Here is a 15,192-nt window from a genome sequence, read left to right as displayed (position 1 = left end):
CTCCTGTTTCCTGTCATCTATAGCCTGAAAGGCGAGGAGTGCTCCCATGGTAGCCAGATGTACAAGACTTCAGAGTATACCAGTCCTGCTATACAGTTCATGTAGCATGCCTGACAGTTTGGGCATTACTGATAGAAATTACCCCAATTGCTCTTCTTACTCCTGATCAAGGAATAACTCCTTTTTGCGCAAGAGCTCTTGCACAAAAAGGTGTGTGGGGATAGGGAACTGCCTCTTTTTGTACAAAAAAATCCTATAGAAAAAAGCACAGGTGCCCTGGTGGCCATTCTGTGAACAGCTATCAGCACTTTCTTTCAAGAGAGCATCCATGAAGTCTGGATGCTCTCTTGCGCAAAAGCACATTGCTTTTTCAATGTGCTTTTGCAGTGTGGACTCTTTCTTGTGCAAGAAGTTTTTGCAGAAGATCTCTTCCGCAAAAAGCTTTTTGCGCAAGAAGCCTGTAGCGTAGACATAGCCAAGGTGGGTGAAGTGATTTCAGACTGACAAAGAGCTTTGTGAAAGGTCAAAAGCTTGTCTCTTTCACCAAAAGAAGTTGGCACAATAAGATATTACCTTACTCGGCTGTGTCTCTGATAATCTGGGACCAACATGGCTATAACAATGCACACATACAGTGATACTCTCTCTTGGTATCTAAGCACTAGACAGTACTTCAGAGATCAACAGTACAATAACTTCCCTTCATATGGAATGAAGTTAAACAGAAACAGAGATGACACTGAATGTGAATTCTTAATAGTATCCAAAAGACTGGAATCTGTTTATCTGGAGTAGTCTTCAAACTCTATGAGACCTAGAATTGTAAGGGGATAGAAGATCAAGTAGGGTACTTGTATTTAATTTGGAAATCGATACTGTAAATCAGTGTTTCTCAACCAGTGGTATGAGTACCCTTAGGGGTATTTGAGAGAAGCCTTGGGGGTATGTCAACACAGCGCTTTACTACTTTTTACACCCAAAAATGTCATCGCCCTCCTGGCTACGATTAACTTGTTTAAACAAATGTGTTGCAATAGTAGAAAATAATGTTGTGTGTCTGAAAACTGTAGGTACTGTGTGTATGTGTATTTTAAAAGGGGTACTTTATAAAAAAAAAGGCTGAGAAACACTGCTGTAAATCACTTTTTCATTCAAGACATCTAACAAAAAGTCATAGAAGAAAGTAAGACAAACCTTTCACACAAGTTGGCTTGTTGATAGTATTCTTTGTTCCTAGTCCTAACTGGCCCCAGTTATTGCTGCCAAACATGTAAAGTTTACCATTTCCTGCAAAATAAAGACATCCATGAAAACTCATAAAAGTGTTTGGCTATACTACAACTTCCAGCAGACCATCCATCATTAAGGATGGCCATCAATTCATGGACCACAATAATTATTATTAAAGCTTTTTGTTAGGAAAATTATGAGAGAGATCAAATATTCTTTATTTTACAATGAAGTTGTTTAACACTATTTAATATTTAATTGACTATTTAAAATATATAGTCAATTACAATACATGTGCATGGAATTGAATTTTTTCTACAAATTAACATCACAGTCTTGGTCAGCCACGGTTAGCAATGAAAATGACTTAAAAAAACAGCCTGAAATTATAGTTTGTGTCATGGCTGTAACAGCCTTATCCAAAACAGAACAGTTTAGTTTTGTTATGGTTTACAAAACAGTGAGACACATTTTAGGATGTGTGGACCGTTGAGACAATTTGGCTGTTGTGAATGCATTCTTCTGCCAAAAAAATTACAATGTAGAATCTGGCCTGATCTCTTCAATAATCTCAGTGCCCTGTTAAAATCTGGTTGCTGGCACTAGCATGCTAAGAATAGCAGCATGGCTTTGAAGGCACTGATAGTGACTCCTGCTAGCTGCATAGGCATATGTCCAGGGGTCAGATAGGATTATAATTGGGTGGCTAGACCAAGCTGCCACCCTTGCCACTACAGCCATGCTGCCTCAAGCAGAGTTGGTGAATGTATGTCTGTCTCCTAAGTGTTGCGTAGACATTCTCCCAGAAGTTCACTCCTATGAGGAAAAAGGCAGTGTTTCCACAACTCATTTGCAGAGCTTCCCAATAAGAGGAGCAGAATTTGGTTCCCCAGTTAAGGTTTTGAATTTGGGTTACAGAAACTTTCAAAATGTAAAAGTTAGTCAGTTTTCATTTTTAAATGCCACAGAAAAAGCAATTCTACACTACAAACATTTTCATTTTAAAAGATTTTTAACATCATTGTACAGTTTTAAAACTTCCATAATGCTTAACACAAAGCTCAAAAACAACTGTTGGAGGGAGGAGGGATGGTAATGACCATCCTTTCCCAATGTAGTGTCTTGCCAATAAAGTTGGAGAGGAATAGAAATAAAGGATTAGCTTACCAGAAATCATAAGTAGTAAACAGAAACTATTTAATAAAACTTCCACAACCTGAAAAAATACTTCGAAGTTTTGTTCAAGTATAATCAAATCCTAGTCTCATTTTCACTGGTGTTGGACTGGAAAAACACTGCAGTGCAGAAAGGACTTTTGTTTTTCACTACAACATGTTTTGCAGTATGTTACAAAGGCATAAAAGCATTTTCACAAGACTGGGCTAGAAGATTTCTTGAGATCCCTTGCAGTCCTATGATTCATTGTTAAAACACTTGTTTTTCACAAATCCCACTTTTCCCCAAATGCAGTTATAATCAGGTTAGCATGGGGACCCACATGAGATCCTAAAAACACCTATATAATGGGCAAACATTTAAGGAACACAGAAGTAACCAGGAAGAACACCTATTTCAAAGGTTCTAGGTTGGCATATAGGGAGAATGCTGCCTCAAAACTAAAATTGATTCTGAAAATACAGCTTGGACTTTCTGTATCAAAATTCTATTTTCAATTTTTAATGCTAGCATTTACATGAAATGAAGTGTCAAAATAATTAATTGACATGATCACCAACTAAATTTTAGTGGCTTTTGCATTTGTTCAAACAGAACTCTAATTCTTTGTTGATTCCTGCTATTGGCATTTCAAAGAAACAAAAATAAGATTGTTATTAAAAGTATGTTTACTGTGTTGCATCAAAACTTTTTCTGTGTGTTGTAATTTACTGTACAGTAGCAGCATTTATTTAAATATTCTGGGATTGACCATAGTGCTATTTTCCATTCATATATAATTTATAAGTCTAAAAAGCTTTAATTTTAGACATATACCATCTTGAATATTAAGTTTCAGACAAAGATTCTATTTACTTTTGCCAGTTACACTCAATGTAGCTTCTCAAACAAAAACAAGCAAGCAAGCAAAAAAACAAAACAAAACAAAAAACAACCTTCCAGGTTCATTTTCAGTTCAAGTCCTGATTTCCACTACATAAACTTTCTCTATTTTAGGGATGTATCAGTGTAGTTGATTAACCGATAAGCAGAAGCTTATAGGTTAATGCTATAGACTACACGCATGCCCTGACCCCCCGGCATTCCAGCCAGTACATTTTTTTTTAGCAGGCTGGCCAAAAGCCCAGCTCAGTCCTGGCTTGCGATGGGTCTGGGACCTACTCCTGCTGTGGCTCTGCATTTAAAGTATATTAGGAGCCAGGCAGGCAGGCAGGCAGCTTGGCTCAGTTCCAACTCGTACCGGGTCTGGGAGCTCAGATCCCCCCAAGACAGGAGCTGCTGCCACCCTGCGCTACTGCCTCTGTATTAGAGGCAGCCGCACGGGGCGACAGGCAGCTGTTTTTTAAACTAGCACCCCTTGCAGACCAGCTCTTGCCTGGCACTCCATGCTGCTGCTTCTGATATAGAGGCAGTAGCACAGAGTGTCAGGGGGCTCCTCAGAAGTGGGGCCAGAGTGCACTGGCTGCCAGCCTCACCCACAGGTACGACAGAATAGTTGAGTAACCAATAATTCATGAGTTAACTCAACTATTCAATTAACCAATATTTAACATCGCTACTCTAAGAATGATTATTAGATACTTTCATTGTGTGAGTGTTTTTTCAAGTTGACCAAATTCATTTTGATACCTGAGGGGAAGGTCCTTTCATGGATTAGTATCTTGTGAAAAGCCAGAACACAAAGGGTAGGAATAAATGGTCAATTTTCACAGTGAAGAGAGATAAATAGGAGGGTCCCCCAAGGATACATACTGGGGCTGGTACTGTTCAACAGATTTATAAATGATCTGAAGAAGGGGGTAAACAGTGAGGTGGCAAAGTTTGAGACAATACAAAATTACTGAAGATAGTTAAGTCCAAACTAGGGATGCTAAATTTTCATTAATCAGCTAATCGAGTAGTCGATGGAAATTCCATCGACTACCCGATTAGTTGATAAGGGGGGCAGTTACTATCTCGCTGCACCTCTGCCTTTGAAATGTACAGGGAGAGGCGCAGCAGTCAGGACCCCACATGAGCAGAGACTGCTTCAGTCCCTGCTCGCATCATTTTCCCCTGTGGCACTTCTGCCTCTCCATGGAGACAGTGCTGGGGGAACCAACTTTTAAGCTGGCTCCCCCCCAGCACCAGCTCCTGCTTCCCCCCTTTGCTGCCTCTAATACCAAGGCAGCGAGCGGGGGGGGAGGAGGAGGAGGAAGAGATCGACTAATCAAGTAGTGACTCAACTACCCAATAAGCCTAGGAATATCAGGTGGCCAACTAGTCACTTACATCCCTAGTCCAAACCTGACTGTGAAGAGTTACAAAGAGATCTCACTATACATGTGGTTGAGAAACAAAATGGCAGGTTAAATTCAATGCAGATAAATGCAAAATAATGAACATTGGAAAACTTAATACTAGCTATACATAACATACAAAATAAGGGGACCTAAATTAGTTGATACTGCTCATGGAAGAAATCTTGGGGCTACTGAGAATAGTTATCTGAAAGCATATGCTTAGGATACTAGGCAAGGTGGACCACTGGTCTAACCCAGTATGACTTCTTATTTTGATCCAATATTGTCATTTTGCGATAAAGACTCACTCGTGGGGACCCTGACATCTCCTTTTTAGTGTGCTCAGAATTTAACTCCTAGTGATTCCAACAGGAATGAAAGCACTCCTTCAAAGAACAGAGGAAGGGTTTTGTTTATAACTATACCACAGACTTGAAATTAACCAATACAGTTACAAGCCGGTGTATTACAAAATACATTCCTTAAACTGTGTCAATACCAACCTGTAACAATAGCAGTATGTTCATCTCCACATGATATATACAAAGGCTTGTCATTTTTAAACCAGAACTTGGTAGGAATATTTTCTGCAAATTTGCTTTTTCCAAATGTGAAAACAGCACCTGATTCTAAAACATAAATAAGACAATTTCAGTATTAGTGCAAGTTAGCTATACCTCATCTATCCAAAAAAGTAACTTCTCACTAATCCAAGCATCCTATTTATTTTCCACTGTCTTTTCTTATTTCTTTAATGCTCTTCTAGTGGTTTCTCTGAGTCACATATTTCAAGGCTACTAATAGATTAGAGATAGCTATAGATATATTTTCCTTTAAGGATATAACCAAACTCTTTTGTCCTTTACCACTATCCTCTAAGAAATATAGCAAAATTGCTACATGTATATGGGCTTAAAAATGAAAATTTTGACTCAAAAAAAGCAAAGCACAAAAAGCTCATCCTGAAAGCAGGTTGAGACAAAAAAAAAAATCTCACTTACGTTTACACTTGAATTCAAACAGGTTTTCCAAATTGGATTAGACAGACACTGAAAAGGTTGATAGGCTCCAAATCTGACAACTCTTCCTCACTCATCTGAAAAGATATGTTTGATCTAAAAATTGCCCCCTAAAAGCAAGACTCTTAGCCCTTGGAAACAAGGGTTGCCAAAAATCAACTTCCATTTTAAAATTATGATCTTAAAAAAATATATAACCCTGGAGAATTCTATTTCTAACAGTCACAGTTCTTCCCACTTTGGAACTCAAAAGAGTCTCAAACTTATTGTTTCAAATCATGTAGTATACATGCATTTTAAACTGTTTAAATAAATACACCACACGTTGGGAGTGCCTTATTTTAGGCTTCGTCTACTAGGGTTTTTGCACAAGAAGCCTTTTGCAGAAGAGTTCTTCCGCAAAAACTTCTTGCGCAAAAGCACATCCAGACCTCAAAGCACATCGCAAAAGCAATGTGCTCTTGCGCAAGAGAGCGATGATACTGCATGGACACTCTTGCGCAAGAAAGCTCTGATTGCCATTCACAGAATGGCAATCAGAGCACCTGTGCTTTTTCGGATAGGGGGCTCTTGCACAAGAAACCCCTGCGGAGCGTCAACACTTGCCTTTTTGCTCAAGAACTCTTGCGCAAAAAGAAGTTATTCCTTGTGGGGAGAGGAGTAACTGTACCGCCAAAAGTCTTCTTTTCTGCTGATTTACTTGCGCAAAAGGTGTGGATGCTTTGCTGGATTTTGCACAAAAACAGCCGTTTTTGCACAAAACCTTTATAGTGCAGACATAGCCTTAGAGTATCTCAAAATGTTTCACAAACATTTATGAATTAAACTCTTACCATAACCTTTTAATTTTAAGTTAATATGTCATCCTTGTAGTACAGGTAGGGAAATGGGCATATAAATTGATGGTTTTGCCCAACATCATGCAGAAAGACAGAGGAAAAGCCAGAACCAGGACCAAAATTTAAGACCACCTAAGTCTGAGTCCTGTGCTTTAACCATTACACCATTCTTCAGACCAAAAAAAAAAAAAAAAAAGGTTGAGAAAAGTAAAAGTCCTATATATATGAAAACAAACACATATTTCCCCCCTCCTGGCAATACATACACTAACATGCATGTAGTCAACTGGATTAACTGATAAACCCAGGTTATCAGTTAAAAAAAAAAACCTAGGTAAGTTCACAGAAAATAGGTCCATCTATAGCTATTAGCCAGGTTGGGCAGGAATGCAAAGCCATGCACTGAAACAGAGATAGACTTTCTAGGCCAGTGGTCCCCAAGCATTTAAGGTTGCTGGGCGCCAGGGGGCGTGGCTGTTCGCCCACTGGGCACCAGAGGGCGCCCCCCCCCAAGCACCGTGTGCCCCTCCAAGCGCCGCGCGCCTGGGGCCGGCACCTCCCCCCAAGCGCCGCGCACCCGCGGGCACGTGTTGGGGACCACTGATCTAGGCTAGTGAGCGGGATGCATGAGTGGTCCTCCTTCATGTTAGTGGGCTGCAAGATTGTCATAAGCAAGACAGTCTCCTAGGATAGGGATAGAGATGTAGCCGCGTGAGTCTGGGGTAGCTGAAGCAAAATGCAGGACTATGTAGCACTTTAAAGACTAACAAGATGGTTTATTAGATGATGAGCTTTCGTGGGCCAGACCCACTTCCTAGGATAGGGTACTTTTGGTAATCGTGTACCCAGTACTACTAACTACTGCAGTAACCTACAAGCTTTTGCTTATGGCTAATCAGTTAATCGGCTACTGCACTATTACATCCCTAATTAGAAGCTGAAGTTGTATTAGTGAGAGCTACTACGATACAGGCGGGGGCAACTGCATGTAACTTCGGCCAGCAGAGCTCCCGTGATCTGTAGCCCGAGCACTGCGGCGCGGGGCCCTGGCTGGGGGGAGAGCAGAGCCGCCAGCTCTCAGGGGGACAATTCCCGGGCCACGCTGAGCTCCCCAGGCGCCCGAACGAAGCTCTCGGCGGGGCCGGGCCGAGGAATGTAACAGCCCCCCCCCCCCCGGGACAGAGGCGGGTCTGGGCCTGGTCACCGGCTGCTCCTGCCCCGCAGCCCCGGGCATCGGGGGTTCCCGCTGCAACACGAAGGTACCGGGCGCTGCCTCCCCCGCCGGCACTCGGCTCCATGGGCCGGGCGCGAGCCTGCCCCACCCCCCGCAGGAGGGCCCCGCTCGCCCCTGTCCCCGCGGGGGGGTCACCCCGGCTCGCACCCAGCCAGCGCCCCCCCAGCGAGACCCGCGAGACTCACCGGGCACCGGCTCCTCCGCCTCCCCCATGGCGGCGCGCGCTGCTGTGCGGGGGGGGGAGGGAGGTGGGGGGAGGAATCCCGGAAGTAAACAAACCTCCTGCCACTAGCAACGGGGGGCGGGGCCCGGCCGCGGGGAGCCGCGCGCCCCAAGAGGCCGCGCGCGACGCTGCCTGGCGCGCGCCCCCTGCCGGCCGGCGCTAGGATGGGGCCGGGCGGCCACCAGTGGCACTGGCGGGCAGCAGCCGCGGGGCGGCTCCTTGGCCGCCAAGCCCCTGTCTGGGTGGGGTGGGCGGCTTGCAGGGTTTTCTACCCTACTTGGCTCTAATGCAGGAGGGAGGAACCTTTTTGGGGGTGGAACCGCGGACCCACAAAAAAAATCAGTCGGGGCCGCACACACGTGAAAAGCAAAAAAAAAAGCAACACCCCACATAGTTCTTATAGGGATCCAAAACATTTGAGCCAGCCAAGTACCAATCACCCATATTAGCTGTGCAGAGAAGACAGAACTAAAGAATATTGTCTGCACAGCAATAAATAAATAAATGTGGCTGGCCATGACGTCAGCCAACTCAGACTCACAGGACTCAGGCTATTTCACTGCTGTTTAGATCTCCAGGGCTATGTCTAGACTGCAGGCTTTTTTCGAAAGAGGCTCTTTCGAAAGCATCTTTCGAAAGAGCCTCTTTCAAAAGATCGCGTCTAGACTGCAGGCGGATCTTTCGAAAGAGAAATCCGCTTTTTCGAAAGAGAGCACCCAGCGAGTCTGGATGCTCTCTTTCGAAGACGGCCTCTTTACATTGAAGAACGCCTTCTTTCAAAAGAGGAACTTTCGAAAGAAGGCGTTCTTCCTCGTAAATTGAGGTTTACTGCCATCGAAAGAAAAGCCGCGTTCTTTCGAAATAATTTCGAAAGAACACGGCTTGAGTCTGGACGCAGGGGAAGTTTTTTCGGGAAAAAGCTACTTTTCCCGAAAAAACCCCTGAGTCTGGACATGGCCCAGGCTAGGGTTGAGTTTGGGGATTTTTCCTTCCCACAGAGTCCAAGGCTATGTCTAGACTGCAAGCCTCTTTCGAAAGAGGCTTTTTCAAACGATACTTTCGAAAAAGCCTCTTTCGAAAAAGAGCATCTAGACTGCAAGCAGTACTTTCGAAAAAGCAAGCCGCTTTTTCGAAAGAAAGCACCCAGGCAGTCTGGATGCTCTCTTTCAAAAAAGCCCTGTTTGCATTCAAGAACGCCTTTTTTCGAAAGAGCACTTTCGAACAAAGGCGTTCTTCCTCGTGAAATGAGGTTTTCCGCCGTAGAAAGAAAAGCCACGTTCTTTCGATTTAATTTTGAAAGAACGCGGCTGTAATCTAGACGCAGGTGAAGTTTTTTCGAAAAAAGGCTACTTGGGCTGTGTCTAGATTGCAGGGTTTTTTCGAAAAAAGTAGCCTTTTTTCGAAAAAACTTCACTTGCGTCTAGACTATAGCCACATTCTTTCGAAATTAAATTGAAAGAACGCGGCTTTTCTTTCGACGGCGGTACTCCTCATTTCACGAGGAAGAACGCCTTTTTTCGAAAGTGCTCTTTCGAAAAAAGGTGTTCTTGAATGCAAACAGGGGTTTTTTGAAAGAGAACTTCCAGACTGCTTTGGTGCTCTCTTTCGAAAAAGCAGCTTGCTTTTTCAAAAGTACTCCTTGCAGTCTAGACGCTCTTTTTCGAAAGAGGCTTGCAGTCTAGACGTAGCCCAAGAGCCTAGGCTCCACCCAGAGCCCAGAAGTCTACACAGCAATGAAACAGCCCTGCAGCCTGAGCCCAAGTTGGCAGGCACAGACTAGCCTTGGATTTTTCTTTGCTGTGTAAACATATCCTAAGAGATTGTCCCAATAACGGGATGCACTCCTTGATTTTATCCTTTCCATATGGCTTTTTTCACATCTGGTTAGACTGGGGTAAAAAAGCTATGTTATTCTTTCATACACCTACCATTAGGATTGCCAGACGGTTTCAACAAAAATACTGGACACACTTGACATTACATCACAATCTATATTACATCTTATTTAGAAAATACCGGACATTTATATTTTCTCAATCTGTTTCCCCAACAGAAAGCTCAAATACTGGACGGTCTGGTTCAAAACTGGACACCTGGCAATCCTACCTACCATTTGTGGCATCAAACTAAGGGATAGTATATTTATAATATGATCCTTCCTCTCCTTTCTTATATGCTTTGACAGCACTGGAAGAGTTAAGCCTGTTGACATTTACATCTTCAAGCATGAGCATCTGAGTTGATACTACATTTAGATTAATGGGGCCATTTATAACTCTCATAGCTAGTGTCTGAATATTTCTGGAGGTGTACGCAGACATCATTGCATCATTTCTCTATAACCATATGGACTAATGACATTTACCAGCTTTCATTTTATAAAAACCATTAAGAGGGCTTCCTGAAAAAAAAGACAGGATACAGTTGCCAGCCTTGCAAGACTTGGCCCAATTCACCAAGGCCTGATACTGGAGGAACAGTTTAGAGTTTGAAGCTGGGAAGCCTGGGTGAAAATAGCCAACAGTTTTTCACAATCTTTCAAAAAAAGTAAGTGCAAAATGTATGGGCTGTCATAAGTTGCTTTTTGAAAGACATTTGCAATTTAGCAGTTTTCACATATGTACAATTGCACAGTTTTGTAAAATCATTTGATCTTCATTTAATCTTCTTTGTCAGAAAATTTCTGTATTTGAAATTTCACACATGTGAAGGTTTTGCTCAGACATAAATAAGGACAGGCTTTAGTCACATTTAAGGGATGCTTCCCTCCCCATCTCCTCTGTTGGCATTTCACAATTTTTTCAGATTTCAATGGCTGTGGTTTTCATAAGTATTTTTCACAACCATAAATGCAGTTTTTCAAAGTTACACATGTGCTTAACTTCTTTAAGCATGCAAGTAATCTCTTTGAAGTCAATAGGTACTCATGCACATACAAGTGTTTGCAGGGCCAAGTGCTTAGTTTGGAACAAGTAGGCATAATTCTCCACTGCTTTGCACCCTTGACAGTTTTTCCATCCTTGTGAAAAATGAGAGAAAAGTATTATCAAATCATAATAAATTGCTAGTTCAACACCATTTACTAACACTAACCAAGCATGTCTCCATTTACTAACACTAAACTAAGCATGCATTTTAGTTTTGCCTATTGGTTCTGAGCTCTTATTTTATATAACGTGTTTCCAAACTAGTCAGATTGCTAATCTGAAGCCTTATATTCTTGTTATTCTCAAATATTAAGCTTGTACATTAAGTGAGAAAGGTGTAATTTTCCAACTTTTGAGATGTCAATTTTCAATCTCAGCAACACTAAAAGCTGAATGGAAACAAACTGACAGGTATGCAGAAAAGGTACTACAGAGACTACTTATAGTGGAATGGGCTATGACCATTTTTTCATGCTTGTATTTTAACAAATACAGGCAGTCCCCGACTTACGCGGATCCGACTTATGTCGGATCCGCACTTACGAATGGGGCTTTCTCTCCCCGGAGGTCGAGGTAGCGGATTGCTACCTGCGATCTCCGGGGCGAGAGAGCCCCGTTCGTAAGCTGCTCCGGTGCCCCTGGTCTGCTGGAGACCATCTCCAGCAGACCAGGGGCACCGGGCGGGTTCCCGTGCTTCTGAGGCTTTGCCAGAGCAAAGCCTCAGAAGCGCGGGAACCCGCCGCTGCTGCCGCTTCAGTCCCGGTGCCTGTGGTCTGCTGGGGACCGTCCCCAGCAGACCACAGGCACCGGGACTGAAGCCGCAGCCACGGGGGGTCCCGCGCCTCTAAGGCTTTGCCAGAGCAAAGCCTCAGAGGCACGGCACCGCTCCCCGTGTCCCTGGTCTGCTGGGGGGGGGGGTGCGGCTAGTGTGTCCCCCCCCCCCCAGCAGACCAGGCTTTTGTTTTGGACCCTGGAGCAGAGCAGCTGGGGCACTGCCGATTGGTCCTGCAGTGCTGCTCTGGGCACTACTGGACCAACCCGGCAGCACCCCAGCTGCTCTGCCCCAGATCCTGATTCAGCCGCTGCTGGTCAGTTTCAGCAGTGGCTGAATCAGGACGCCTGGGGCAGAGCAGCTGGGGTGCTGCTGGGTTGGTCCAGTAGCGCCGAGGAACGGTGCTACTGGAGCAACCCAGCAGCACCCCAGCTGCTCTGCCTCAGGCGTCCCCAAGTCAGCCTCTGCTGAAACTGACCAGCGCTGACTACAGGAAGCCCGAGGCAGAGTTGCTCTGCCCCAGGCTTCCTGGAATCAGCCGCTGATCAGGTTCAGCAGCAGCTGACTTGGGGAAGCTTGGGGTTCTTAAGTTGAATCTGTATGTAAGTCAGAACTGGCGGTCAGTTTCAGCAGCGGCTGAATCTGGATGCCAGTTCCGACTTACATACAGATTCAACTTAAGAACAAACCTACAGTCCCTATCTTGTACGTAACCCGGGGACTGCCTGTACTCTCTCCCACTTTTGGTTTCAATTAAATAGCCCCATCTTCATGTGTATCCAAAGCTTCTCCGAACACTGTCACAGCCATGCTCACATTCTTTAGCCATCAACTTCCCCCGGACATGAAATGACTGCTGCTGTAGAATTAGCAGTTTTCTTGTAACAAGATTACTTATACCAAGAAGTCAACAAGTGAGGAGAAGGAGGAGCAGTCGGTGAGACTATCTTGCACTTTTCCATGCTCCATGACTTTTGACAGCAGCTGAGCTACTTTTATATGTAGCTCCAGCTTAAAGAAGAGACATTCTCTATTGATGCCAACCTCCTGCATGTCACTCTATGTCTAATTAAGTTATCATTGTATTAGTCAATGTTACTTCTCTTGACAAGTCTCAGCCTCCAAGTCTGTATACTGAAATGTTTCCTTAGCTGTAGTGTTTCTGGCACATAAGACCAGATCTTAAGCTGCTGCTAAACAGCACCCAGCAGTGCCAAGCAGAGGGGGGACAGTAATCCTCTGGGTTCACATCTAATTCTGGGGTCATCAGACCACCAGTGTAGACCTGAATATAAATTGGATCCATCTCAGAACTGCTGTAAAGTTTGCCACTCCCGATGTCCTGGCCAGGCCTCTATTCCCCCAGCTGCACTCCCTGAATTGGTGGCTAGAAATGGCATGGCATAGAAGCTTCTGTGATGATTCTGAGATACCTAAGAATTCTGCTGTTAGGAGCAATCCTCCAGAACTTTGGGACTACTCTGCCCCATTAGAGCACAACAGAGTAGTCTAGAGCATAATAAAGGACTAAAATAACCAGAATTCAGTCTATGTCTAAATAACATTTGTGGATTTGAGTCCAGAATATATAAATAATAGAACATTCCCAGAACCAGAGATATAATGTAGCCATGTCTTGGTAGAAGACATTTTGAGTAACGTGACTGCAAAGAGGGTAGTGTAATCTGTGGATAATAAAATATTGCATTTCAGAAATCTATCACAGTCATCTTCTGGAATCACTTGACCTGATTCTCTGCCTCTAACACCAGCGTAAATAAAGAGTAACATCACTGAAGTCAAAGCTGTGAGGGGAGAATTGTCTCTGCTAAATCTAGATATCTGCTTCCTGAAGTTGTGGATGTTGTCAGTTGCAGTGCGAGGAGCACCTCTTTCCCTTCCTTGGTCTCTACATACTCTTCTTCGGTTGCCAGATCTTATGCCTTTTACCTTTCCCAGATGGGATTCTATCATTCTCCCACTCTTAGCCTCTGCTCTGTGCTAAACAAATCCAGTGGGGTTTGCCACCTGAGCAAGCACAGTTGAAAAACAAGGATAGAAATGTAGCCGTGTTAGTCTGGTGTAGCTGAAACAAAATACAGGACTATGTAGCACTTTAAAGACTAACAAGATGGTTTATTAGATGATGAGCTTTCGTGGGCCAGACCCACTTCCTCAGATCAAATAGTGAAAAATAAGGTTTGTCTTTACCTAAATCCCTGCTAGCCAGGATGGTAACCTAGAAATGCGTAACTTCTGCAGGGAACCTTGTAGGTGCCTGCACCCTACTTTGGTCCCCTGAACAACTCCTTCCCTCTTGAGAGAGAGAGATCCTTTGTACAATGCCAGAGTTCTTTTTTTCTTCTGAATTCCTGGACTTTGGTCCTTCAGAACAAACATACTTTTCCAGGTTGGCTGGGGAGAGCTAAAGTCTTTAAAGCTAAGAAACCAGGAATTGCCTTTTACTTTTCAAATGTTTGCTGAGGGGTGGCTTATCATGAATCATTCTTTTTTCCTTTCTGCTTGTTTTTCCATACAGCGCACAATAAACTGAACCAATCTATTCATATAAATAAATATTTCAATAGCCAGGCCAACATGCAGTATTTATAAGTTATTACAGAACTGTTCCATGACTGTTATGGTACAGAATCAAAGAAAAAGTCTTCCTCCAAATCCCTGAAATAGAATTATTAGAATAAGGAAAATAGTACTCTCTCTCTCTCTCTCTCTCTCTCTCCACTTTTTTTTAGAAGGAACAGTATTAATATCCTCAAAAGACACTTGATTTTCTCATCTAATGAAACATCCAGCATCTCATAACATTTTGAATATTTTTAGGATGGGGAATTTCTTGATTAAAAAGAAGATATGGGTTGCATTGGTGAAATGAGAAAAAGCAATCAAAGGTTCAACTAAGCAAATAAATTAACACAAATTATTTTTCAATGTGACTTATTTAGCAAAGTAAAGAGCCAGGTGCCAACTACAATTTATGAAAGGAAGGACATTTATAACATTAAGATAAAATAATTTGGTTCAAAGGCTGAATGAATAAAAGAAAGCCTTGTTAAAACAGTCTCAGGGCTAGCCCTTGTTTTCTGGGCAAGCAGGCTGAAAAGTAGGACAATTGCAACTCTTTTTGATGAGGCATGAGATAATACTAGCAATGCCCTCGAGGGAGCAGTTGTCCAGCCTGCCTAAGCAGAAGAACAGTTAGCATTGAGGCTATGTCTAGACTGCAAGCTTCTTTCGAAAGAGGCTTTTTCGAAAGATACTTTCAAAAAAGCCTCTTTCGAAAAAGAGCGTCTAGACTGCAAGCGGAACTTTCGATAAAGCAAGCCGCTTTTTCGAAAGAGAGCACCCAGACAGTCTGGATGCTCTCTTTCGAAAAACCCCTGTTTGCATTCAAGAACGCCTTTTTTCGAAAGAGCACTTTCGAAAAAAGGCGTTCTTCATCGTGAAATTAGGTTTACCGCCGTCAAAAGAA

At 43.3% G+C, this 15,192-nt stretch overlaps 2 protein-coding genes and 1 long non-coding RNA gene across 7 annotated transcripts in view; 1 reads left to right on the top strand and 2 right to left on the bottom strand.

The window, feature by feature from the left end:
- The window catches only part of RPGR (retinitis pigmentosa GTPase regulator), an 84,853-nt gene extending 76,730 nt beyond the window's left edge, over positions 1 to 8,123 (bottom strand). For 4 of the 5 annotated variants that reach the window (XR_012898416.1, XR_012898417.1, XM_075913244.1 and 1 more), the window contains exons 1-3: positions 7,966 to 8,123; positions 5,192 to 5,317; positions 1,195 to 1,287 (exon numbers count right to left, since the gene is read on the bottom strand). Coding sequence is in view for 3 of the 5 variants with exons in the window: in XM_075913244.1 (XP_075769359.1) it covers positions 1,195 to 1,287; positions 5,192 to 5,317; positions 7,966 to 7,993 (247 nt within the window). In the remaining 2 variants the exon portion in view is untranslated. Of the gene's footprint in view, positions 1 to 1,194; positions 1,288 to 5,191; positions 5,318 to 5,689; positions 5,785 to 7,965 lie in introns of all 5 variants that reach the window. The other variant, XM_075913245.1, reaches the window with a different exon arrangement.
- Positions 8,124 to 10,299: 2,176 nt separating this feature from the next.
- OTC (ornithine transcarbamylase) overlaps positions 10,300 to 15,192 on the top strand; it is a 51,124-nt gene continuing 46,231 nt past the window's right edge. Inside the window, exon 1 of the mRNA XM_006133937.4 lies at positions 10,300 to 10,550. The gene's annotated coding sequence lies outside the window, so the exon portion shown is untranslated. The remainder of the gene's footprint in view (positions 10,551 to 15,192) is intronic.
- The window catches only part of LOC142821885 (uncharacterized), a 47,278-nt gene continuing 42,675 nt past the window's right edge, over positions 10,590 to 15,192 (bottom strand). Inside the window, exon 4 of the long non-coding RNA XR_012898418.1 lies at positions 10,590 to 11,022. This is a non-coding gene — a long non-coding RNA (uncharacterized LOC142821885). The remainder of the gene's footprint in view (positions 11,023 to 15,192) is intronic.

Source organism: Pelodiscus sinensis, chromosome 1, assembly GCF_049634645.1.
Source record: "Pelodiscus sinensis isolate JC-2024 chromosome 1, ASM4963464v1, whole genome shotgun sequence".
In the NCBI taxonomy this organism is placed as follows: Eukaryota; Metazoa; Chordata; order Testudines; family Trionychidae; genus Pelodiscus; species Pelodiscus sinensis.
Note: the sequence above shows the minus strand (reverse complement) of the source record. Positions and strands in the feature narration are given on the sequence as shown.